The 26,872-nt window shown below is 40.6% G+C and overlaps 1 protein-coding gene across 4 annotated transcripts in view; it reads left to right on the top strand.

Annotated features, from left to right (window-relative positions):
• Positions 1-26,132, top strand: part of LOC128261212 (E3 ubiquitin-protein ligase TRIM9) — an 83,891-nt gene extending 57,759 nt beyond the window's left edge. For 2 of the 4 annotated variants that reach the window (XM_052994783.1, XM_052994785.1), the window contains exons 2-10: positions 16,516-16,611; positions 16,675-16,806; positions 17,097-17,198; positions 17,264-17,423; positions 18,187-18,219; positions 19,540-19,679; positions 20,269-20,407; positions 22,632-22,865; positions 24,669-26,132. In XM_052994783.1, coding sequence (XP_052850743.1) covers positions 16,516-16,611; positions 16,675-16,806; positions 17,097-17,198; positions 17,264-17,423; positions 18,187-18,219; positions 19,540-19,679; positions 20,269-20,407; positions 22,632-22,865; positions 24,669-24,958 — 1,326 coding nt within the window. In that variant the 3' untranslated portion in view covers positions 24,959-26,132. Of the gene's footprint in view, positions 1-16,515; positions 16,612-16,674; positions 16,807-17,096; positions 17,199-17,263; positions 17,424-18,186; positions 18,220-19,539; positions 19,680-20,268; positions 20,408-22,631; positions 22,866-24,668 lie in introns of those variants that run through there. The other 2 variants (XM_052994784.1, XM_052994786.1) reach the window with 2 other exon arrangements.
• Positions 26,133-26,872: the final 740 nt, after the last annotated feature.

The raw sequence follows: 26,872 nt of genomic DNA on the forward strand, positions 1-26,872 counted from the left end.
TCAAATTAATGGTTTTTAAGACCGAGAAAACCATATAATAACATAGATTAACATATAAAACATTTATTTTAATCAAAAAAGTCTCAAAAGACCTTTTCGTAAAGCACTAATCGAACAAATATTACTCACACTGTGATAAGAAATTCATAAAAAATTGCTGAGATAAAAAAAACTAAAAAAAAAATATATTTTAAGTGTAACTACATACCTCCCTCCTCTCCACACATCAATCGTCGGTGCCTGCTTACTGCGTAATGTCACTTGCGGCCAAAGCAGCAACAGCAGACACGCGTCTCTCACTTAGCGACTGTCGCCAGCCCATGGATGCACTTTAAATGTATTACTGAAAACCCATCTCGAAGCTGGGAAATATGAAAAACCATCTCCATCTCCAGTCGCCCTGCCATCCGCGGATTGCCATCTTCAAGTGTCTGTCAAAATAATTAAATGGAATGGCCCCGAGACAAAATGCAGCCAAACGATGGGTCACAGCTCATCTAATCAGAGTCTTTGACTTGACTAATGTTGCATTTAGGTTTCGAGGAGATTGTGATTGGTGCTTCAGAGAAGTGCGGAAATGCCAGTTAATAGGCGTAGAAAAGCGAGGGAGTTCTGGGGGAGATGTAACCATTTTTTATGACTTTGCCTTGATTAATGGAAGGTTACGTGATTTCTGGCATAGTTTGGCGATTAACTCGGGCCCTGGATGCGGGAACTTTGGCTTCCTCTCACTATGTGGTTTTTGTTTCCCTTTCTCACCAGGGTTTAATGAACTTTTGATGTGGGTGGGCAGGGGCTTTTAATAATAGTTATGCTGATGACGAACATATGACAGAGCTAAGCATGCAGGGACTTAATTGAAAATTCCAAGCCCTCATTGAGGGAAAGTGCTGTGATTTCAGGGCTAGGACAGCTAAATGATTTAATGAAAAGTTTGAAGGACTGAATGGGGAAAATTTGCTGGCTTGTAATTTCACTATACTTCTAAGAACTTCGCGACTAAATGATTACAATGAATTAAAGCAACCTTGAAAACTTTCGTGATCAAGCCTATTAATTTTATCACAATTCCCAATTAAAAAAAGCTATACAAGTGAAACACAAACTAATCCCTAAACTTTCTCTCTCTTTTTGCAGGTATGTTATGCAACACTCGGAACGACTTTAACCTCTGCCACAAGGACCTGGCCTAACTGTCTGGCCTCTCGGGGTTACCCAGGGTTCCGGGCTGTTTCCCTGGGACATTTTTAACCCGCAACACCCACCTGCAGTGCCAATATTTACACACACTCAGGGCAAAACAACAACAACACATGCTTCCCCCTCGAGATAGACAAACAAAACGAGACGAGACGAGCAGTGATGTGACATGGTCAACCCCGAACGGTTCGACCTCCGATCTTCCGCACAACTCTCCTCCTCGGTTAGCCAGTTGTTAAGCTGTGCGTTAAATTGCTAAAAGCCTTTGCTGGGCTTAAACTAAAAGCTTCCCGTATTTCCCCATTTTTTTTGGGGATTTCCCCCGCTTTTTTCACGTTGCTCTGTGGCTATTAATCAACTAAACGTTGCAACTATTTGAAAATGGTCAGCACAGACACACGTGCGCACACACAAACCGTCTGGTCAAAGTTGAATGTAATCAAAATTTTAGACTGGCCAAGCTCGTTTAAACTGAAAACAGAAACACCAACGAACAACAACAGAATGTCAACTGAATTTTTCATGCTCGCTGAAAAACCAGCAAAAAAAAAAAGAGCTGGCGAAAATTCGTCGCACATGTTCATCAATCAAAGCTATAGCCTCTTGTTTTTATGGCCCGTGCCCCGATTCGACCCTTTGAAAATATGCAAATATTGTGGAATATTTTTTATTCCGCCGTTTTTTGAAACTGAATCTTTAACTGGCGATACGATAGACTGAGATTTGCCAGCGATTTGTTTTCATAGTTTGCTGATTGACCGAGGGCAACTGTGCGAAAAAACCCAGTGCGATGCGGAAAGTCCATTGAGATCTGCCCTCAACAAAGGACGCTAGCTAAACCCCCCCTTTACTTCCTGGGCTTTTGGTAGTGATTTTAATGCTCCGTCGCGCTTTTGTGTCATTGTCACCGCACTCTAATTGCGCTAACCATCAGCAGCACACCTCCATTTGCGTGTAACACAGCAAAAAACGTTGAAAAGCACTTGAGTATCCGAATAGTTCTCTTTTTTCAGTGGACAAAAGGCGAACAATGCACTCGTAATTGTATGCGGTTAGTGTGTGTTAGTTCCCATTGTGCCTACCCTTGCTTTGTTCTTGCCAGTCTCTTGGGCCTCCACTCGACCCCTTTTCTCTCAGTGTGAGGATATGTGAGAAGTTTATCGGCTATTAAATCACTTTAATGGCTTTTGCTGCTTGAGCATCGCGAGTTTGGCTCTTTATTGGAATCGGTTTTGATTGAGTGTCATTCTTATTGAACTCGATGGAGGACCAAAAAAAAAATAAGGCGGTATCCGAGCAATGTGAATAAAAGTGATTAATCCCTAGACACGAGTTACCCAATTTAATCTTTATCCCATGAATCTAACAAATATTTGAGCAAATGTACACTTTCCAAAATTTATACTCCCTCATATTGTTGCCTCGAAAAAATCTCAATTAGCTAAAGTAATTCCGTAAAATTAAAAATATTTCTTAAGCTCACAACTTACAAGCGAAAACCCTTGCCAAGTTTAATCCCATCCAATCTCAGTCGAATGAATACCATATGCTCCCGCCTCCATCCATATCTTTGCACCTTTTCGCTCTTATGCTAAAGTTTCCGTCTGTTTTTGGTTCCCCGCTTTTCCGAGTTTTCCCTTCGGCCACTCCCGTAATCCCCTACAAATGTGCTTTATCTTTGTGCTCTCGATGGCCCACAACTACGACGTGCAGGGGCACCAAAATATAAGCCATGCGGCTCATCACAACGCTCGGCAACAATAGACAACAACCAACAAAAACAGAGGCCATGAATGAAGAATTATGAAAAACACACATAATTCATAATTCGTTTTTAATAACACAAGAGCGAGGGGGATCGGTACTTTGGTACACGTGCAGGAAGCCCCCGGAAAACACTTGGAAAACTCGAGGTGGCAGGGAAAAACCTGGTACAGTCTGCTTTAATCCCTTATCTTGGGAACGCTTTTTTTCAGGAACGACAAAGTTTTCCCCCTCACCTGGTTGATTTTCCAGCTTTTCCCCGGCTAGACGCATTTGTCATTTTATTCGCCTTGCCACCACAGACGGCGTCGTCAGATGTTTTGTATTTTAGATTGCATTTTTTTGCACTACTCTATATTTTGCATATGTTTTGCCGATTGCTCCGGCGTCAGTTGGTGTTTATGGCGTCGGGGAATTGTTTATGGCAGCGAGACTAGCCACAGCAGCATAAACTTTGTTTACGCAGAACACCCAGAATGCAGTTCCTCCTGCCGCCATGATTAATCCTCTGCATAATCGAGTGAACGACTTCCAGGAAGTCGCCAGGAAGTCCGAGTTTTGCCCTGGCAACCCCAGATTCGGATAAGCTGTCCTTAATCTTTCAATATCGTTAACTTCACAATGGGTCGCCCTCAAAGCGACTGCAATTGGGCACTTTATGGATCACTCAATGGTAGCTGCTCAGCCTCCCGCCTCGCCCTCAATATGAGCATGTAGTACAGAACATATCGTAATCAATTTGGTAAACATCTGTCGATGCCTCAGCACGCGTTTCGGCCGTCGAGCGATGCACATTATCCCGCTTTGAAATGCACACGTCGCCGATTCCGATTCCCAGATGTGGCTTCTGTTTTCCGGAGGGTTGGTGTGCTGCTGATGACAAAACGTACGCCGCACATTTTTCAATACTTCCCCCATCTTCCCCTGGCATTTGAAGATTTTTAGTTGCCTCTCACAGTTCTCAGCGTGTCCCATTAACACTTCGCCTAACTACGTAGTTTCCTTCTGTTGCGGCTTCCCTTCTCCTTCGAAAATCCAGGGTGGTTTTAGAAACCCGAACTATTAGTATACCTTTCGGTTAGGAGAGCATTTCGGCTCTAGTTGTAGGTAAACATACTTAACGACCCTTCCTGTTATGAAATGTTTAATGAGGCCCGACATGTGTGTGTGTGTGCGCGGGGGAAGTTGCCCGGTAATAACTCCCTGCCAGTGAAAATTTTCAATTAGTCGAATTTATGGGACAGTTCCGTAAAATTATTCCTTCAGCTAGCATATATGACTTGGGATATTTTCAAATATTTTTCGTCTTCCTTTTGCTTTGCCTTGTTAATTAGAAAAAATTGTTTCTGGTAGGGCGAAGGTTGTGAGTTGTGGGGATAAGCAATTTGTTAAAATGTCTAGGTTGGTGAATTAAATTACTATTATTTAAATATATTTCATAGAGCACAACTGTCACTGAGAGTTTTATTAAGTATTTTTGTTTATTTTATGATAAATATTATGGAAAAAAAATATAATATAAGGAACTCAATGATTGCAATTGCGCTACAGATTAGAAAAAAATGTTGATGTATAAAAAACAAAGTTTTGATTGTTGTTTTGGGCAAATAAAGGCAAACCTTGAGTACTCTGAGGTCCAAGGATAGTAAGAAGGCGGTCAGAAACCGGACCATAAATGTCGGTTTAATAGTGAAAAAAACCCGCGGTTTTTCAAAAATTACAAGAGAGGAAAAGGAAAAAGCAAATGTTAACTCGTGTAAAATATAATGGAATGATTAATACTTAGAAGTGAATTTAAATGTAATAAAATTTTATAGAATGTTTAGAAAGGATTTTTGTTATATTATTAATGTTTTTACGGGAACTTCTTAAATTTCCAAGATTACAAGAGAAGAAAACATCTGTTGTGTATAAAGCAATGCAAATGAACAAAAATCATTTTTTATGTTTTACAAGCCGTAGAAAGTCCTGCTATTGTTGCCCTATCATATCACGATTACATCTCTGTGAGAAGTTTCAATTACCAATCCGAAGGCCTCCCCATCGATATCGGCTTACATTTGCCTGGCCATAAATCTAGGCAACACGCGCCTGCGAACCAAATCGCATTTCATTTCATCTGTCCGAATGCCCAAATGCAGAGTGTCCCGGGTCACGTGGCGCACGAAATAAAGTGCAACGATGAGGCATGAAAAATTGCATCATCGTGGGGATAAGTGAAACGGCAGGAGGCAGTCCGAAGTTTCGGGATTTCGGAATTTCGGGCTCGCAGTCATCATCTTGTCAGCTGGATACCTTTCCCTGTCGGCTCGACATCAGCTGCCGCGTTCCCGAGGGAGCAAAGTTTTAATTAAAACTCCGCAAAAATCATAAATGAGCAGGGCGGCATTAAACTGCAGGCAAACGGCAAACTGTCAGTTGCGGCTGTCAAAACTGTTTGTCAGTAGCTGCACCTCCGACCGATTTATGTATATATATATCAGATTCAGCCGGATAATTGCCCGGGCCGGACTAATGAATGATGTTGCATTCTGACACTTTGGCAGCATTTTCAATTAATTGAGGCCTTCCAGGCCATGCAATGCGATGCTGTTTGTCATCCGTCACTCAAATGGCTTTGGCCCAGTTCCGGCCAACGAGATGCTTGTTCATCGCAAACGTCTTCATTCATCGCTGATTTATGGCCTATTAAATTGCATTTGGCCCTGCGGCTGTCGGCCGCCCATTTGCCAGCTCGAATTTCGGAATTCCCACGTTTGCCCAACGTGGCCAATTCAATGTCACGTTAACCAAAAGCCTTTAAAAATTCAGCCATCGATCAAGAAGAGTTTTGCAACATTTCCTGCGGGTGCTGAAAACATAAGCCAAAAACCACAACATTGTTAGCTTGCCTGGTTGGTTGTCGTTGGTTTTTCGTTGATGTTGGTGTTGCCCACGCAACCGCAATGGCAACATAAGGCCTCCAATTCTGTCTGGATTCTGTCCCGGTTCTGTTTGCTTTGGCCTTTTTGTCCCAGCTCCCTCGGCGATATTTATGCGCCCTGCCATTGCATGGAGTAATTTGCATTTCGCGTTAATTTTACATGCAAATAAATGTCGTATTTAAATGCAATTAAAATTGTTTACTCGGCTGCATTCCGCCCAGCGATCCACAAAAAGAGAACGACTGACTGGCATGCCTTCGCATTAAGCTGCGACTCCTGGGACAATCAACTTACTGTTTCGTTGCCAAGCAAAGTTACGATTAAGTGCATAGAGTTGATAAGCTAAAGTTGAAGTTAGATATTAAAAATAACACTTGAAATTTAAAGATAACCGCCAAGGTTTTATTTCGAAGTTACTGATACTCTGATAAATGAAATGTGGTGATAGGACCCACCATTTTATACTCAATTTAAATATTTTTCTTCTTTTGCTGTTTTTAAGCTTTTTTAAATATTTTAATTTATTTGACTTGCAAAGTTTTTTATAACTGAAATATTGAATTTAAACTTAAACCAATTTTTTTTTGAGTTGCAGACATTTATTATGGTTACCAACCATTTTTGCATCTGGTTCTTAAATAACAACTTTCTTCTCTGACTCATTTTGCACATCCAATCATAAAAAGCATCCGTGTGAGTCAGGTTTCCTGCTCATCGGCGGTATTCTGGTTTCACCTCTTGATGACAAACTCATTTGCTTTTTGGGGGCCAACCTTTCCAGCGAAATCGATGCAACGAAATATTTATTTAGCAAATTTCCTTATCGACATCAGTTTGCAATGAAATGCCATTAAAGCTTAAAAGGATTTCGGTTGCCAAAAACCCAGCTCCGTGACAACAACAACTTGTTGCTTTTTATAGTTGATTCTCTGGTCGTTGTTGTTGTTGTAGGTGTTTGGATGTTGTTTTTGTTGTTGTTGTTGTTGTTGTAGGTGGCATGTGTGAAACGACGGCACTCGAACAATTTTCGTCGTACAACAAACAAATTTCGTTGTCGAAATACGTGAAATTTTTCCAGCCACTTCACAAATTTGCCAGTTGTTGTTCGGTGCTTTTGTTGTCGAGTGTGTGTGTGTGTGTGTGTCGGTACACTGTGCTACGTAGCTACGTAGGTGGCATTGTCATCAGCTCAGCTCTTTGCAACCGGAGTTTCCGACCACTTGACATTTCGGCAGATTAGTTGCGCCTTGATTTTCGATGCCAGGTTTCGGTTACTCAATTTGAGTTTTCGGAGTGGCTCGGTGTGTATAGTGGATACTCATGGCATTTTGCGAGGAAGGTACCCTGTGGCGGATAATGTATCAATTTGCTAGACACTGCTGAGAACACTAAACTCGTTGTTGTCATACTGAAAAAAACGGGGGACTTAACTCATTAAGTTAAGAAAAACCTAATTTTTGGTTGAAAAAAATCAAAAATTTACTGTTTTATTATGAACAAATTTTATACAAGATATATATACAAGACGAACTACACAATCACAAGAGATTAATATTTGGTAGACCAATTTAATAATTATCAAAATTATTTATATTTAAACAGATAAAGATCCCAAATTACAAGTTTTCCTGGCATAAATTTTGTCAATTTTATTACCAGATACTATAGACGAGCAACATTTTGTAAAGCTAAACAGCAAGATTTGTTTGTATGGCTGTTAAATATAAGCTTTTCCCTTTACATTTTTCCTTATAAAAATTTGTAATTTTTTTTAGTGCTCCCTAAATCGATACAGTTTAGTAACCACCTGCATAATCCATGTTTTGACACGCTCCATCGATGCTTTCGCCGCTTGTTTACATTTTCAATCTGCAGCGCCCACTTCGATCCCGGTTCAATTAACATGTTTTCTCGCTTTACGACGGCGGCAGAAAGAAATGCGAAGCTGGCGGCAGTTAGCCAGCACTTAACCCGTCGCTGGGCCGTCGTCCAAATGGCCACCGCTCCCCATAACACTTAAAGTCACATCTCGGACTCGAGCTGGAAGCCGTGCCCAGACCACTTTGTGGGACATTTAGTGTAGAATGCGAGCAGGCAAATTATGGGAGCCATCAATATCGCAGTCGTGGGGCGGAGTGCCAGGGAAATCAGTGTAAATATTAATTTTTAAATGAGGCTGCCAGTCGGAGTAGAGTGTTTATCGTTGGGTGGCAAAAGCAAAACACTCTCAAGGAAAGAAAACTCCTAAAGCCATAAAGAAACCTGCAGGGTTAATGCACTTTCTCTCGGTTGAAAAAGTGGAAAGGGGAGCCCTTTTTTATATTCCCGCAAATTTTATTTTAAATTAGGCAAAATCAAAGGGACAGTGAAGAGCCCTCGTGAAGAAAATCAGATCGAAATGATGTAGTATTTAGGGGCAAAATCAATTATTCTTTTCTCCGGAAAAATATAAAATAAATAGTTTTATGCCTTATTAGGCATACCCAATTTAAGATGCTTAAAATCACCTGAAATTACCTCAAATATACCGAAAAGTTTAAAATTCTAGAATAAGGCCCTATTTTTTAAACCACATAAGTTTCATTTTGACACTTTAGTGTCACTAATTTAATACTCATCTTTACTTAAGGAATAGGAAGTTAATTAGAGTTTTGATTAAACCGATAATGACACTTCTGAGTTGTAGTTTTCAAAAATGTTTTCATGTATCCAGGGCCATCTGCAAAGGAATGCAGAGCCATGCAACGAAATGCTGGCTAATTGGGGACTGCACTCCCGGTTTAGCAGCAAATTGATGGGCTCTCGACATATTGGGTAAATTTATACAAATTAAATTATTAAGGAGCAGCAAATACTCGCCCGGGTTCCCAGTTGGTCGCTGGTTTGTCAGGCTGTCAACATTTTGCTGGCTGCTCTTCGTATGCGGCTTGTCACTGCCAGATCGCTTCAGTTCAGTTCGGTTTGGATCTGTTGGGTTTTCCCCCAGCTCGAAATTCTGCAGCATTGTTGCTGCTGCTATTTTTTTTCCCCCCCGTTTTAGGGGAGAGAATTCTGCGGGCCGCAGCTACCAAAACTTATTTATACTCGCATGATGCTGCAAAGGGGTTTCGGAATAGGTATAGGGATAGGGATAGGGATAGGGGGTCTTATCCCACGAGAGTCCGTGTCAAACATGTTTAACAGAGGACTACCGCAACAACAACAATGCATCCGACAGCAGTAACAATAACAAATAAAATGAAAACCAGTTTGGGTCGCCCTGCTGCTGCAGTGTTGTGACAATCAGAATAAAAATAATAATACCCAACACAAACATCGCCGAAAAAGAAGGCACAGGCACCGAAAATGTTTGCAACTGTCACGGAAACAACGCAAAAAGTTTCCGGAGTTCTGTTTTCGTTTTGGGGTTTATTTTTCTACGGTTTCAGAAAAAAAAATACGCCGATTGGGTTGATAAAATAATGTTTTATTCGTTTTCCATGCCGGTCTGCGGTTTATGCATACATTTAAAGATTAGAAAAATGGTTTTAGAATTCCGTTGCGATAGGAGTGGATTTGAAATACATTGGAAGCGATACATTTAAATATGGTAAGGCCATGTCAGACATATGCTAAAGATTATTTTTTCAGCGAATTAAATATTAGATGACAATTTTTCAGACATCATTTGGCTAAACATATAAATACGTTTTTTTTTTTTTTGTTGACAGACTTGTCCACATGAAATCACCCCTCTAATAATACTTCTTTTGAAATAAAAGCTCCCCCATTTGCCTGAGCAAAGTGTCGCACTTTTATGACACTAAATGTCACTAATTTGACACGAAATGTCAGCGCAACTAATGCGAATATAGAATGTGTCACAAACTTGCATATCTGGACAGCTTTTTAGTGGCTTTCTGTCGCATTAGTGGCCACGAAAGTGATAGGGGAACAACAGCGCGCTGTGGCTTGCAAATGTATGCTGAATATAACGATGCCAAATTAGAGGGAAAAAAGTGGCTGGGCAATTGCTTCTTAGTTGGTCCCTCAGTGACCATTCGTATAAGGAGTTCCCGAGAAGCAAATCCAAATAAGGTCAAAATTGCGAATATGATTTCTGCAGAAGTTCGCCTCCCTTTCGAGACTCGCCTTAATCCTAATTTATGCGCAAGTAATGACGACGACGACTGGTTGTCCTTTCTGCGGAGAGAGTCTCTTTCTTCCGCCGCCGAGATTAAGTGGCTTTCAGTTGGGCCAAGCTGCATTCAGCCAGCTGCCGCTATGCATTCTGAGTTATCCAGACAATGGGGTTGTCAACCAGCGAAGTCTGTCTGGAAGTCAACTGAAATTGACTTTGGGTCAGCCGAAAGGCGGAAAAGGGCTTAGGTTCGAGGCGTTCGTAATGAATTTTAAACGCAGACACGTGTGTCGCTTCTTCGGTCGAGGGGATTAGCAAAATTGCAAAAGCAGGGGGTTACTTTGATGGATCGAAACTTTCTCAAGGATTTACCCCTCCACGGGCATGACTTGGTCACTTCCCGTCTCCAGTCGACCCATTCCGCATGATTGGCTAGCTGACACTGAAAAAAATGTAACTGAATGCTAGACCAAGCTGATGGTCGACTATTATTTTTCCAGTTTTAGGTCACATGAAGTTAGCTTTATACATTCGTTGTCATTTGAGTATTATATAAAGTGCTCGATAAATAGGTATTAGTCTGGTTAATCGACTGAAACAAATAATTATCTTTTAAATTCAAATTCAAATTTTATTGTAAAAATAAAAATGTAAAAAAAAATACAAGTTTGGTTAATGGGTTACCGGCTTTTGCACAGTTAAGTTTTCTCTCAACTGAGATTCAATTCGTTTTTCTCATTACAAATAATTTTGTGTTGCAATCTCTCTATATTTTTAACTACAAAGAAGTCCATACACTTAACAATGAAACTTGACTGTTACAATATGGTTATATTAGTATTTATTACAATTTTCAAATATGAATTTAATGCACAAAAGTCCCTAGTAAAATTGTAGTTTTCTTTCGGTGCAGAACATGTTTTTCATTTGTGGCGAATGGGCTGCTGACCAAACGTGTTCCACATCATGGTTCTGTTGTTTTAAATTTGTCATGAAAATATTTTGATTGTTGCGCATTCATTCCGGCCCCTTCGGTGGCTGTACCTTTCGGATTGGATTCCCCGTCGAGTAGTTCAAATATTGTTTCACACACCCCCGGGGAATTTGTGGGCTGTGGATCTCCCTCTTTCGCCAGATGACTCCACATGCTCGGCATACTCCGCATACGTTTTCCAAATTAGATTCTGCGGTTTCCGACTGTCTGTCCGTCCGGATCTGGACTGGTGCCCGCTAGGGGGCGCCATGGAATCCATCGACATCGGGGGACTCCCCCTCGTTTGTTTATTTGCTCTTTGTTTTGCCATCCCTTCGGTTGTCAATCTATTTCCATGCTGACTCCCAATCTTGTTTACTTTCGCCATTTCCAACGATAATTAATTAGAGGAACTAGTGGCTCAATAAGCCGTCATCTTGACTTATTTTCGATCGCCAACTTGGCATGCAGGCCAGGCAGAAAACTCCGCAGACGGAGACAGCGACGGCGACTCGTAATCCAATTTAAAAAACCATCTCCGTCAGACGCTTCCTTTGACTGCCACATAAATCAATGGGACGCGCGCTTAAAATTCATATCTTGTCAGAATGTAAGTTGTATTTTAAGCTTTTTATCGGACCCCGAAAGGCGGCTGCAATGCGCATCGCATTACTCATGCCCCACCAGTTTGCAGCCGAGGAAGCAAAAGCGGTGGTTATGAATGGATAAATGCGGCGTTGCGGGGGTGCGGTGGTGCATGGGTGAAGGGGGAATCTGAGACGGCAAAAGGTAAAGCACAAGTCAAATTATTGGGCCAGCTGAGAAGCCCAACCGAACGGCACTTCTTCACCTTAACGGTTTCGATTAGGGTGATTCATGAACGAGCTAAAGGCTCAGAGAATTTTTAAATATTCAATAATTGTAAGGAACAAACATTTATCGTTGGAAATGGGTGCATGCCATAACAAAAAAGTGCATTAACGCCCATTGGCGTCGATTATTGAATCCTAGTGGGCCCAAACTCACTTATTATAATCCATGCAGCTTTGGAAATAACTCCTAATAAACGATTTTTAAATGCCAAAAATGTACATATATTTAAAAATTTAAATCAATTTTAAAAAAATACAATTTTCAAAACAAAACATGTTTTGACACTATCCAGAACTATGAACAAAGAAATACTAGGAAGACAAATTCCAGACATATTGAGTTTTTAAAATACGTTTTTTTATTATACTACTATCCGATACATTTTCCATGTGAAAAGTTCATTTAGTTTTCAACTTTTAAATATAACATACTTTTAGCTTACCATTTCCGCAGTGGTTCACTTTATAAGCAATGTATCACCCTGCTAAAACCCAAAGTAAGACGCCATCATTTTTGTGGCTTAATCTTTTGCCCATTTAGGCAGTGCTTTCCGCAAGAAGAGCGCCAACAACTCAATCGCCATGGCCACGTGTTGCATGTGCACCACGAAATGGCTGTAAATATTATTTATGTGCGTTAATGCCAAACACCATACTCGGATCGGGCTTAAAGAGAGGCGAACATGTGTCCAGAGTACCCGCAACACGATCTACTTAAGCGGGTCTCATATATCCGCGGCTTTATGGCTTAACTGCGTTATAATTCAAACCCGACTGCCAGGCCACCTGTTTGTTGGATATTTGAGTCGTTGTCACGTCCCCGCCACTCCACTTCACTCCACTCCGCCATAAATATTGGACACTACATAGATGATGACATGTATCATCGTTTTCGCTGCTCCATGATGAGCACTTATTTTGGGAAAATCATCACATTTTTAGCTCTTACATGTTGCGGCCTTTTACGGCTCGCCAACATTGGACAGTCTCATGTTAATGACTCCTGTGACTCCGATTTCTGATCTGTCTTGCAAATTTTCTGCCAACAAGCACGCACCTAATGAACCTCTGACTATGGCACGATCCAAGCTGCACAATTTCGTTTATTTATAGCAGAAAACTGCGTCTTTGCGCAGCTGAATTATGGGCAACTTTAGGTCGCGGCACTGGACTACATTGCTTAAACTATCAGTTAATATGTATAACATGATTGCATCTAAAGTTAAAGTAGCTTACCGTAGATAAAGCAAAATAATTGAATAAATAATAAATTTGTAAAATTAAATATTTAATTATATTTTATTAATGATCACAATATTTAATTTTTTTCTTTTTAAGTGTGGAGTCATGTTGGATGTTCGTCACACATTGTTAAGTTTATGTTGGAATAGTTTACTAAGGTCCAAAATGAAGGCATTGTTTGTTGCATAGTGTAATCCCGCTGCACAGTAGCTGGCAACTTGTTGCCAAAGCCGGCGCCAAGCAACATTCTGTTGAATTCACGACTGCATTGGCGCCACGAAGTCTGCGATTTTTATCTTTTGCTCTGGCCAGCCTATCCCCCTGTTAACTATACAAATTGTGCGATGTCGTGTGTTAGGTGAGGAGAAGTTGGCCAGGGAGAATGTTGTCAACGCTTGTGTAGAGCCTTTGGCCTGCTGCCATTTGCAAGAGATGAAATCTGGCATCTTTATGGTATAGGACGCAGACGCATTTGGCATTTATCTGGTGCGATAAGAAAATGGCAGCTCAAATGTAACTAAAAATACCTAAACAATTTCATAATTTGTACAAAGAAGTAGAGAACACAATTTGGTAAATTAACTGGTGGTAAATGAAGTTTACTAATTTTAGGTAATTTAATTTAATTAGTTTCCATAAAGTTCTGCAGTCCAGAAACTTAAAAAGTTTTTATAAATTCTCAATTTATTTAGCATTTTATAGGGACAATTTAACATCAAAATTGTAGAAACCTGGCATCTTTAGAATTTTATTTGAGGCGATAAAACTATGACATGGAAATGACTTTGAAAATATCTTTAAAATTGCTTTACTTTTTTAAATAATATGTATCATTTTTCGATTTTGTTTTGTTTTAGTAAAGGCAATTTACAGATTTGAATTAAATTATTTTATGCAAATTGGACAACCCAGAAAAAGAATTTAGAAACCTATGCAATTTTTTTCAGACTATTATGATTTTATTCAGCCAGTTCTATTAGTTAATTTACTATTACATTTTTGAAATCTTGAATCTTTATAGTATAAAAAAATGTATTTTTAAATGGTCAGTAAATAACAGTGATATTTCATAATTTGTAGGAAACACTTATAATTATTGAAGATAAGTTGTAAAGGTAAGTTGCCATGTTTCCTGCGGCACATTAGGAACGTAATGTTAGCAATTTAATGGGTAATTTCATTCAATTTTCCGTGGCAGTAACTTCCCGCTTTAAGCCGCCCATTCTGGCGCTCAGTAAAGCACATTGTTGCAGCGTTCATCATATTAACGTAAGTGACTGCCGTCGTTGGCCGCGTCTCTTAACAACTTAATAATTTATTTGTCTTCCCCCGCGGAACATGTGTCACGGCCACGTCAGTGGCTCCGAGAAGAGGGTTCTTAAATTATTTACACGATTTGCATGCGTGGCAGCTTTAAAGAGGTTGCGTCTGTGGAGCATAAACATGTCGTATTATTATTATTTTTACTGCCTGATTAAAGTTTCGCTTGGTGTTTTTTTGCATGGAGCTGCGTCGTAAAAAATCACGAGGAAGCTAGCCTGCAAAAATGTTTTCTAAAGGACGTGGAGCAACAGGAACGGGCAGCAGCTTATCAATGCAAAACAGACTCTCGGCTTTCGTCCGTCCACTTCATATTCAAAATTACGCCCCTTTCAATTCCCCCCCTATTTTCATCTGCATTGTGCATGAAGCGTTGAAGCAACCCTTGAGGGATTAAATTTCAACAGTTCGCCGCCCGCGTTGCGCATTCTTGGCCAGCACTTCCCTCCCGCCCCCGGAAAATCCCTTTTCCCCGCACTATCAGCCTTCAGCAGCTTTTCACTTGCCGACTTCTCGGCGCTTAGCCATCTGTCCCACTGTCTGTCTGCTCACTTTTGGGCAAATGGAAGCGCTTAAATGGGGAGAGGGCATTCGGCTAATGAATGTAATCGTCGTAAGCTGCCCTTTTCGCTGCGGAAGAGCCAACTCATTACGAGGGCCTGTCTACAAAATATTTCCTTGTAATTGGGCTGATTTCGGGGGTTGTATATTTTAGGGAGAATTATGAGCGCAAATGCATTTAAATCAGTTCTTGGCGGCAGGCACTCAAATTGGTTGTTTATTCGAGAAATGCGAAAGCTTCAGGGATTTCTAAAGAATTTGATGGGATTTCAAAGACCAAAAAGGCAACTCAAAAGAGTTTCGATGATATTTAATATTAATTATTTTGGCTTCTTTTGTGAGCAACTTTATGTAAAACAAAACAAGACATATCCGGTGTACCTTTAATATTTCAAGAGATTCTTTCACCCCATACGACTAATTTTATCTAGCTCTAATAAAACCGGGAAAGCAAAACAAAACACTCGTGTTCCGTTTGGGCACAAGGCCATCATAATGGTGTACCTGCAGCTATTTTGATTTGATAAGCAAACAAAGGCGACACACAGTAGCAGAGCGACGACTGGCAAATAGAATAAAATAATCAGAAAACAAACGCAGAAAGTGGTAATGAGTATACGCCGTGTCTGACAAAGGCGCAAAAAGGGGAAAAACAGAAACAGAAACGGAACGTCGCTCCCCGTTTTTCTGTTTGTCTGGGAAAGTGAAAAGCATGTAAATGCTCAGGGCGGGTATTATGAGGGACCCCATCCCAGATCGCCATCCCATTTCTATATTCTAAAGTCCGTCTGGCAGACACTTGAGCCAGCCAGCCATCCAGCTCCTCGACATCCAGCTGGACAATAATTGTGCGAGGGTTTCATGCCAAAGTGTCCTGCGGGCAATAACAAGCCGGGAAAAGGAAGCGAGTGGGAAAATGTGGAGCAGGGACGGCATTTCGAACAAAGATTCAGATACCGGGGAGGGCCGAATGCTAATGAATTGAAATTGCTGGCGGCGCGGGGGCGTATGAGCAATTTAATTGCTGAGCAAATTGCACGCTGATGAAAATTGAATTGTTCATTGGGTGGCGTGGCGTGTCATGTCACTGTCAAGTGCAAATGTTTCCAATGCCGCAACATCAACATTGTCTCCCGAAAAACATTCAACAAATGAGGTTTGCAAATGTCGGCAAATGTAAATGGAAAAGCTTGCGTGTTATTTATTATTACTTGCCTACAACTGAGCTGGGCATTGTTTAAATGATTTTTCAAGCGATTTATTTGCGGTCTCGCTTCGTTGTTTTTTAATGAATTTTCCCCCCGGAAAAGCTCTTGACTTTGACGTGTAACTATGAAAAAACGAACAAATAACTGATACGGCCAACGCGAGCTGTCACCGCGGGCGTGACTAAAAGTTGCCATAAAAGAACCCGTAACCAAAGCCGTAAACTTTTATTACTTCACACTGCATTCCTGCTCTGTTTTTCATTTTAATTTTCGCGCTGATGTCATTGCTCTCGAGATTCATTTTCTGTATTTCGTCCGTATTATTTTGCAGACGGAGCTCTCACACAATCTGCAACAACTGTCGGAGAAGGCACGTTCCACGACCGAGTTCATCCAGCGCCTCAAAGGAATGAGCGACAAAGTTACGGTAAGTGAGCGCCCGGCCACAAAAAGCGGAGTGTTTCTAAAAATCTGACTCATCTGCCACCAGGAATCCTGCATGGAGTTCGAGCGCCTCGTCCACGCCCAATGCGAGGCTCTCATCCAGGCCATCCACGACAGGCGCGAGTATCTGCTGGAGGCGATTCGCATGGACAAGGACACCAAGATCAGAATACTCAAGGTGCACTTTCTCTTTGATTTCTTTGTACTAAAAAATGCATGTTTGTTGTTTAACCCTCATGATAACAAAAAAAACATTGGTAGTTATCAAATTTAAATTATAGTTATTATATTTACATATATAATAGTAACATACATTATAATTTATTGTCATTAAACAAATTTTATAAGTTTTGTAAGTTAATTTTATATAATTTCTTTTTTTGTTGTTATTTTTCCGTTTTTAAAAGAGTTAATAAAACAAATTTAATAATGTTAATTATTTTTTAACTTATTTAATTTAATATACAGGACCAACAATCAAATTGCACTGGCAAATTACAGCAGACCACAGGGCTAATTCAGTTTTGCATCGAAGCTCTAAAGGAGACTGACAGTGCCGCCTTTCTGCAGGTGGGTTTTCTATTATACAACATTTTTTTGGAGCAAATATAAAATTTCTTGAATTTGTTATTCAGGTGGGTTCCATGCTTATCAATCGAGTGACCAACACGGACATGACCTGGCACCAAGAGGTCACCAATGCTGCCCCACGAGTTTCGCCCATCGTGGATTTGACCCTCGATGATGCTGCTTTGGCACGAGCCATAGATAACTTGAACTTTATCCAGATGAAAGGTAAGCAACACCAAACTTTAGTCTGTATAAAATTGCTGCTAATTACACTATTAAATTGAAATATTAAGTAATAGAAAAAAGTGTAACGACAATGTCAGACGTAATTGTAGATAGTATAGACCATAAATGTACTTAGATCTTGTGTGTGCTACATTTCCGACCCAGTGTTCAATATTATTGTGCCCTAACCAGCGGTGAATTATTGAGCCCAACTGTATGTGCCAGGCAAACTCAACTCATAAATATTGTCACTAATTACGCACACACAAACACACTCCACCCACTTGGCCAAAGGTGTGACTTTGGGCCACCCTCTAAGCATAAACATAAACATATAAACAGAACCCACACTCGACTTGCCCTCGAAACAAAAGCGAAAAGAGCCCTTCCATCATGGGCTGTTGAAGAGTTGGGACTGAAGGGCTTCAAAAATAGTTTTTTGGGAACTCCCAGGAGAATTTAGAGCTAGTGGAGTGCTGGGAAAAATCGAAGTGAGAAGCCGATACCCGCTTGACAAATTTTCGAGCTAAGGAGCCCCAAAAATAGATAGCCTGCAATTAAAGTGAAAGTGTTGAAATCGGATAGTGCACATTTGTTGGCCACACACAGACACCGAGATAACTACTAAAATAGACTTTAAAATGTATGCCTCTGATATGTCTAACATTTTTGTGCTTCTCTTGCATCTTCCTTTCATTTTGAATGTGCCGCTTGCAATCATTAAAATGAATATTCCCATAAAATAAAAACAAACCATCTAAAGCTGTCAAAGATGGAGACGAGAGATGTCCGGCAGGTGAGCAACATCTTTAATCACGTGAATGCAAAAATACGAAACTATGACAAAATCAATACTCAAATTATGTTTTCACATACAAGACAGAGACTCATCATGTTTAATTCCGTAAATTGTGTTATGTTTCTGGGCAAAAAATGGTTTTTTGGTGTTTTCGGACTTTTACACTCACACACACACACACACAGTCATCATCCACACACATGCCTGCTCACTCACACAACGACTTGGCTTGTCGGCCATTTTGTTTTCATGGATTTTGGCCATTGCTTTCTGCCTTTCTTTTCCGTTCTTTTCCGTTTGACGGGAACACGCCTACGCATAATAATTTTCCATTTTCATTTAAGCCACTAGCGGGGAGAGTAAAAATAAAAATAAAACAAAATGCCCGAAAGTGCGTCCAAATATTTTCGGTTTCACTTCCGGTTCCTGGCGAATGTCACCGAATGCCTTGCCGCAGCCTGTCAACCCTGCTGGGGGCGGCTTGGTAGGGGGCGTGGTCAGCGATGTCATTTCAAGTGACATAATTTTTTACGCCACTTTTTCCTTTTCTCCTGTCGCTCTTCATTTGCCCCCCGCCCCGCCTCATTCCCCATCTTCATTATTTCATGCTTAAGCTTTTATTTCTCATTTTCCGTTTTATATGGTTATTATTTTACGTACCTTAGCCTTTTTCTGGTATTTTCTCTCGCAATCGACCCTCTTCAAGCCGGCTGCTTAGGCTTATCCCCTACGCTTTTAGCCTGATTGTCGGAGCACCTTGATTTCAACTTTTTACTTTGAACCTCCGCCTTTTGTTTCGGTGACATTTGACAGCTTTTGGCGCCTTTTTAATTCGATGCCTGCCCTCGGGAGCGGAAAACCCGAAAACGGAGCCAGAAGTGTCGTCATTTTTATGTTTATTTTGTGGCATAATTTCAGGCGCTTCACTTCGCCTCGCCATTTGTGTTGTGTCATGAATTTTTATTACCAGCCGTTGGTTTTATGCCCCGATTTTACGACACGTAGGCGTGGCCCCCCTCCGGGCAATTAATAAAAAATGAAACTTTAACGAATATGAGTTCTTTTGACAGCTGACAGATTCGTTTCGGTTCTTCAAGGGATCAATAGGTGCTCCTTGGGCTTTCATCCATTGAAACTTTTTATTGGTGTTTGCCTTAGTTGGTTATACTGATAATTTGGCTTACTTTTATTTAACAACCTCCTTTGTCTACTAACACTTATTTTGGGTCTTTTACTAATTTTGTACACTGGCACTGGACTATTTTCTTGATTTTATTGAAGCAAAAATAAATACAAACGGCCTTATTTTTCCAACAGCACCCATGACTCCGACTATACTGCCATCGGATTGTTCAGCCGAAAATAATTCTGTTACCGTTGCGTGGCAGCCACCAAATCATTCATTTGTCGAGGGCTATGTCTTGGAACTGGATGATGGCAGCGGTGGAGAGTTTAGGGTAAGTACAAAAGGGATCGATTAATAAAATGCTCAAAAAGTTTTGAAAACACACGACTTAAAGATCGGTTTTAAAAGGGTTAAAAAAGTATGAACTATAAAAATACCCTTGCCTTTCTAAATAAATCCAACTGACTTTTAGACCTTATAAAATTGTCGAATACTTTTACACACATTTATAACTACTTTCATTAACTTTGTGTTTTCTAAAGCACCCCCATTAAATACAAGATTTAATTTTAATCAGTACATATTTTTTAGTATTTAAACCTTTTTAATGTTTTCGAGGTTTAACTTACTAAGTATTTATTTTATGACCAGCATTTACTGGCTTAAACACACATAGGTATTCTACAATTATGTAATTGCTTTATTAGTTTATCCAAGGGTCAAAACTAATTTTGAAATGACTTACAAAACAAAGTGTGAACGAGTAAAGCGAAATGAATGCAAAGGCAGCCAATGAAAAGCTGCCCGAGTGGCTCAATTCAACTGCTGATTGGCTGACTGAACAGCTGTCATCTTCCAATTTATTAACCCAGAACTTTAATTTGATTGCCCCCTTCATCTCTATGCCGTCGCCGAAACAGGAAGTCTACTGCGGCAAGGAAACAATTTGCACCGTGGACGGGCTGCACTTCAACTCGATGTACAATGCCCGGGTGAAGGCCTTCAATTCCGCCGGAGAGGGTGAATACTCGGAGCTGATTGGACTGCAGACTGCCGAAGGTGAGTCCCGCTTTTCACATTTACCATCTACCAGCTTTTTCAATTAAGCTCCTCCGGCTGGGTGCAACGCTTGCTTGTGAGCTACTTTTCCAACTGTTTTATAATTTAATCCTTTTCGGTCATGCGCCACCCCGCATTCCCTGCTCCTGGCTTCCCCTTTCGTGCTTTGCATGTCAAACAGCCATTGACCCCTTTTTACGCCTGCCGGGCAGGAAAACGTGAATGGAAATGGGATGGGGATGGGGATGGGGGTTGTGGCGGGATCTGAAAAAAGGGGGGAGCAGGATGTCTTCTGCAATCCAATTCTCACTTGATTGATGCATGCGCCACCTGACAGCGGCTCCTGTTCCTCCAGCAACCTCCACCACCTCAAAACAGAACGCCGCGTAAAGTTATTTAATTTATAAAATTGCCGGATCGCTCTAGGAAGCATTTGACTGTCCGTCGCTTTATTAGTTGGTCGCCATTATTTGCAACTTTTAATTGATTATTTCTTGGCGCCTTACGGGTTGTCTTCGTGGGGGTTACGGGCGATTTAAGCAGACCATCCGATGCCGATCCCACTGCAAATTGCCATTTTATAAAGTGTTTACACCCAGCGCGTGTCCCTAAGTAATTAACGAAAAACCAGTTAACAGTTTATGGCTCGTGACGTTTGCGGGCGGTCTGTGCTAATGGGTTAGCCCTGACACCTCAAAGACATTAGAAAAACAAACTACAAGACGTTAGTCTTCGGCTATAAAGTGGGTTAAAATGACTGCAATTACTTAGGAAAGCTAGCTAGGAAGTGGTATTTAGGTGGTAAAGCTAACGGACTTAATTAGGTATAGCTTTAAACGGGATACTTTCGAGTCACCATTCAAACAATAAACAGAATCAACTATAATGTATTATACGACAAAACACTAGAGTACATTGGACAATGAAGAACTGCAAATTAAAAAGGATTTGAGACTAGTTTAATAGACTCCTAATCCCAACTGCAGACTCAATCGTTTGGCAAGCAAACATTTTAACTCCGTCTCCTTTTTACTTATCCAATTAAGAAACTGGGAACAGTTTATAGCAACTAATTAAATGCCGGCATCCAGGGCTCTCGGTTTATAGGGCTTGGCTCAAATCCCTTATAGTTTTAATCGCAAAGTCATATCCCCGACATAAACAAAACAATGGCCCGACCAGAGTCCTCCTGGCCCAGATGCTTGCTTTGTGGCTTGTTTGGCCACACAATTGCCTTTGGTGGCCAATAAAACAGGCAACGTCATCATCGTCAGCAGACCGAAAAGTGGAGCCATGGCTCTCTCTCTCTCTCTCTCTCTGTATATATATTTATATAAAAGTAGCTGGTCCCAGCTGATTCCAGACTAGCCTTGGCCACTTAATGCGGCCACAACAATAAAAAAGGAAATTTAATAAAGCACTCGACTCGCCGCCACTCGTTGCCTACTTTGCGGCGCATAACAGCATAAACTATAAGGAACGAACTCGGACTCCGAATTGCACTGGCCACTTGAGCTTTGACAATGGGGAAAATTGCACCCAGTCTGACTTTGTTTTTCTTTCCACTTTTCACTGCTCCTTGCACCGAAAAAAAACAATTCTATTGTACAGTAAAATGATAAAACGGTTTAAGATAAGGCGCTTATAATCAGTTAAAATTAAAAAGCTTTAGAAGCCAAAATAAATGTTAAAAAATTATGCAAGCATTGTCCTTAAAGAAATATAGCAAACAAAATTGTGTCCTCGAAAGTAAGTTAGCTCGAATTTTATGAAAATAGTTTCATACAGTTTTTTCTTTAGCCAAACTTAACCGATTTCAATAGAAATATGCTTCCCGCAGATGGCGCCAGTAATTCTGTTCGCGCAGCAAACCATAATGTCGAAAGCGTCATCTGTTGTGAAAGTCATAATTTTTGATTTTAATTCCTTTATAACTTCTATAATATTTGTTCGATTTGAAAAATTGTTAGTGTTCCGTTAGATATAGACCAATTAATTTTTTAATACCGCCGCCCAATAACTGGTCTCTAGAATGTCTTTTGATCCTTATAAAGAATATTTATTTTGTGGGGTCGAAAATCTTTTATTTTTTATATAAATACTTGACATCATTCAATTTCTTAGTTTTATTTCTAACTAGGTTTCGAGTTTAAAGTTTTTTGTTTAATATCCATACTTTGTCAAAGTGTATTCATCACATATATTTCCCCCTATTCCTTTGCAGTGGCCTGGTTCACGTTTGATCCGGTTCTGAGCGGCGGCGCCGGATCGGGCTTAATCTTCAGCAAAAACAACGCCACCGTGAGCGTCGAGGGCTGGGAGCACCGTGTGGCACTCGGCTCCGTCGGATTCTCCCGCGGCGTCCACTACTGGGAGTTCACCATCGACAACTATACGGCGGACACGGATCCGGCCTTCGGAGTGGCCCGCATCGACGTGGCCCGCAACAAAATGCTGGGTGAGTACACCACTCCATTCGTTCACCTTTCAGTGGGTTACTGGTTGCGTTTGAAATTCAATTAAAAATTCAGATCAGGGCAAAAACTTTGATCAAACAAAAAGAGCGAGACCAGAAGTGGAAAATCTGCACAACAAATAGATTCTGGCGTTGACAAAAGATCCAATACGTACGCGGAAAGTTCGCAGCTAATATAGACAGGGATTCCGGGGGCGCTGGGGAACCAAAAACTTTGCCATTTTGCTGCCTCGCAATGCGAAGCCAATAAAATCGAGTGCCAAGTAGGGGGGCGTATCGAAAACTTTTGCCATTTCTTGTTGCATGTGCGTGGAGCGGAAGGCGGGAGGCGGGAGGCGGAATCTCGATGACGATGGATGAGGGGCTTTCAGTTGCCAGAAAACTGGGACAAACACAAACACAAACAAAGGACCGAACAGAGGCGCCTTGAAGTATGCATCAGCAAATTGATTGAAAATGTGCGTGGTGAGCGGGTGGTTTCCATGGGCGACTTGAACTGCAGACAAAAGTAATTAAAAGTGCGGCACTTAAACTTTTGTCAAATGCAAAAGTTTATTTGCGGCACCGCATCGCGTTCTTTTTGTCTTCCCAAGACCTCGTATCCATTTCCGTTGTATCCTTTTCACTTACACAATTTATTCCCCAAGCTGCTCACGCGCCATTTAACACGTGCCCGCCAGCGGACCGATGCATCCCGATATGCTCTCTCTGAAAACTGAAGTTTTCGAATTAAATTTTCATATGCAAAGCGCTGGCGTAACTCCGGCGCAGGTGGCGCCCCCAGCGGCTGACATTGACACTAACAGTTGCCGTTTGCCAAGTTGTTTTACGACCCTCATGCGTTCCATATCCGCCCACCGACTGCTGCGCTTGTTGCTCCTGCATTTGTCAGTTATAATTCCGCAGGACTGGGACGCCAGAGGGGAGCTGACAGGCCAGGGATAGTGCAAGTCGGGGGACTTATCTTGCCAGCCGGAGTTTAAAGTTCGCAACTTCCAGACGAAACTGAGTTCAGGAAGTCGGACAAACGGATAGCTGGCACTATTTGCGGTTATTTAAATTCTCAGCACACTGAAAGTCTTTGCAGAAATCATCACAGCTTACCCAAAGAACTTGGTTCTAAGCAATATGTGTCAGAAATCACCGGGTTTTTGAAATCACCCCTAAAAGTGTCTGAAAGTGTGCAATATATTTATTATCACGAAGTCTGATGGATTCAAACGAAAAACTACGTATGTTTTTTTTCGTTGCCTGCTTTTAAACACCCATTTAACTTAGAACAAAACCGTAGAGATTTGTATAGAACCCCGTCTATATTTTATTATTTAGATTAGAATATTCAAAAATAAATACAAATTTTCTAATTTACGGTTAATTACACAACGGAACAAAAAACATCCAAAGAAGTGCAATTGTGTCAAATCACTAACGTCACCTATGATTTTTAGTATAAGTTAAACAAAATATGTGAGTAAAATAAAAATACAGATTTAATTCGTTATGTAATTTGTTGTCAATGTACAAAGGAATTAAACACCAAACGAACCAACTAGTCAACCAAAAATAAATATTATAGAAACACATTTTAGCCAGGGTAATGTAAAGCGATAGGCAATGAAAATCTATATTAATAGGTTAGTTAAAGTGACTATGTTGAGGGTCATTCTGTTCATGGCTCGTTTAATGGCACGTTAGTTCTAATTGTGCCCCCAAATACAGTGCAACCTTTTCGCAGAGAACCTCGTTTTCGCTCCAACTAAAGTATTATTTTACCATTATTTTCAGGCAAAGATGAGAAGTCATTCGCAATGTACATCGACCGTCAGCGATCCTGGTTCCAGCACAATTCGGTGCACGAGCGACGAGTTGAGGGCGGAATCACCACCGGCAGTACGGTGGGAGTGCTCCTGGATCTGGAGCGGCACACTCTGAGCTTCCTGGTCAACGAGATGCCCCAGGGATCGGTGGCCTTCCGGGATCTCTACGGAGTCTTCTATCCGGCAGTGAGCATCAACAGGGGCGTCACTCTGACCATGCACACGGCCATGGACGCGCCCAAAATGGACTACTTCTAGGGAAGGGCGGTCAGGAGGAGGGGAAGTAGCAAATTGTGTACATAGAGCTTGACATTTGGCAGTTATCGGTGTCTATATAGCATTACCTTAATACGAACAGTTTACTCAGACAGCTTACATATATATGTGTACGTGTAGTTTCGGGCAAGGTTCAGCGACATATCTCCATTTAATCGTATCTCTATTAATAGTAGTAGGCACTGTTTGTAAAACGCTGCGCCAAATCGGAGAGAAATTATTTAAAATAATTGAATACATTTAACGCAACTCGATGTAAAATATAATAACAAAGCTCTCAATGTTTTCAACACAAAAATAAAGCCAAAAATCAAGCACCGTGCAACAAAAATTAAAATCGCGAACACCAAAAAAACAAATCTAATTTAAACGCAAGCGAATGAAAAACTAAGGTAAAATCCAATTAGCAATTAGTGTAGCTAAAATCTGCATCTGTATGTCATCACACGTATGTACGTGTGTTAAGGTTAATGTTTATGGGTAAAACAATCGCATTTGTTTGAGGCTAAAATGAAATCAAAATCAGCGTTTTGGGGGAGTTTTTATTTTAAAGACTGAATGAACATGTTTTTATAAGTACGATAGGAAAACACACGGAACAGGATCACAAAAAAGGAATCATTTAAATTTGCAAAGTATATCACCAAAATTTTCCAAATTTACCTAAATCTAGAAACATTCAAAACTTAAGAGCACTGCAAAAGCTGCATAAATAAATGTCCCTAAACACAAAAAACGTTTTTAAAGCCCAAAGTTTCGCTTATAAAATCAACTACGCATCGGAATATTAATATTTAATGTATTATTAAGTTCCCTGTAAATATTAATGTACTTTTTTAATAAACATTCGGCTATTCTAGTTTTTTTCTATTTAAGGTGTAATACATAAAATTAAATTCCAATGTATGTACGGACTATTTATACTTTTCAACTTAAGCCTATCTACAGCGAAAACAACAATTAAAGTTAATTACCAGTACTATGCATGTTTAAATATTTATAATAGCAATAATATTAAAATCCAAACAAACCGAAGAGCAAAAAAATGTAATTGCATGGGCAACTACAAGCACACACATAAATGAGTTTATTTAAAAAAAACGGAAACAAAATAAATATGAAAAAAGGCGTAATAAAATTAAAGCGAATAGTTGTTCTTAAATTGACTGGGTTCGCTTTCAAAGTTAAAAAGGTGAATTTGTTTTATGGATTTGCGTTAATCAATTGCGTAAGTACAGATGGATTACCCCTGAAACCAGGCAATTTGTTTCCCATTTTTAATTAGTGTTTTGCAGAGTGCAGTGAGCATCACTTTCCCCGCTTTTTTTCAGCTTTTCACATTAGTAGAAAAGCCTCACGAAAGCAGGAGTTCATTGTGCCAATTTCTGAGCAGATTCCTGTGTTTGTTCTGTAGTTTAGCTGTTTCGTTGTTTATTTGTATGCTGGGGACAGCATTTGAAGCGGCAAATGTGTCACCAACAATATGAATTCTGCTGTGTTGTTTTGGCATTCAGACACCAACACCCGCCAACAGCCCACCACACACTTTCACAAATTACACACTTAACTTTAGCTTAGAAGGCAGCATGTGTCAACTGCCAGAGTCGACATTCGCAGAATGTTTGGTGCGAGTGTTTTGTGGGGGGTCTGCCATTGTTTGGTGTTTGGGTTTGACAAAAGCGAAAATTTTAATGAGCACAGCGCAGAAAAAACCGCCAAAGAAACTTTTGTTTTGTTGTTTTGCTTGGCCCAACATTGTTTGCACTATATATTGTAGTTCTCTGCAAGGGAAACGCATCAAAGTGCAATTTTTATTTCCGGGTTGCAGTTGCGAAACTGACAAGGGAAAGCGCTTAGCTGCCCCTCCCCTCCCCTCCACATCCGCATCCGCATTCG

This window comes from Drosophila gunungcola, unplaced genomic scaffold, assembly GCF_025200985.1.
Source record: "Drosophila gunungcola strain Sukarami unplaced genomic scaffold, Dgunungcola_SK_2 000001F, whole genome shotgun sequence".
Lineage (NCBI taxonomy): Eukaryota > Metazoa > Arthropoda > Insecta > Diptera > Drosophilidae > Drosophila > Drosophila gunungcola.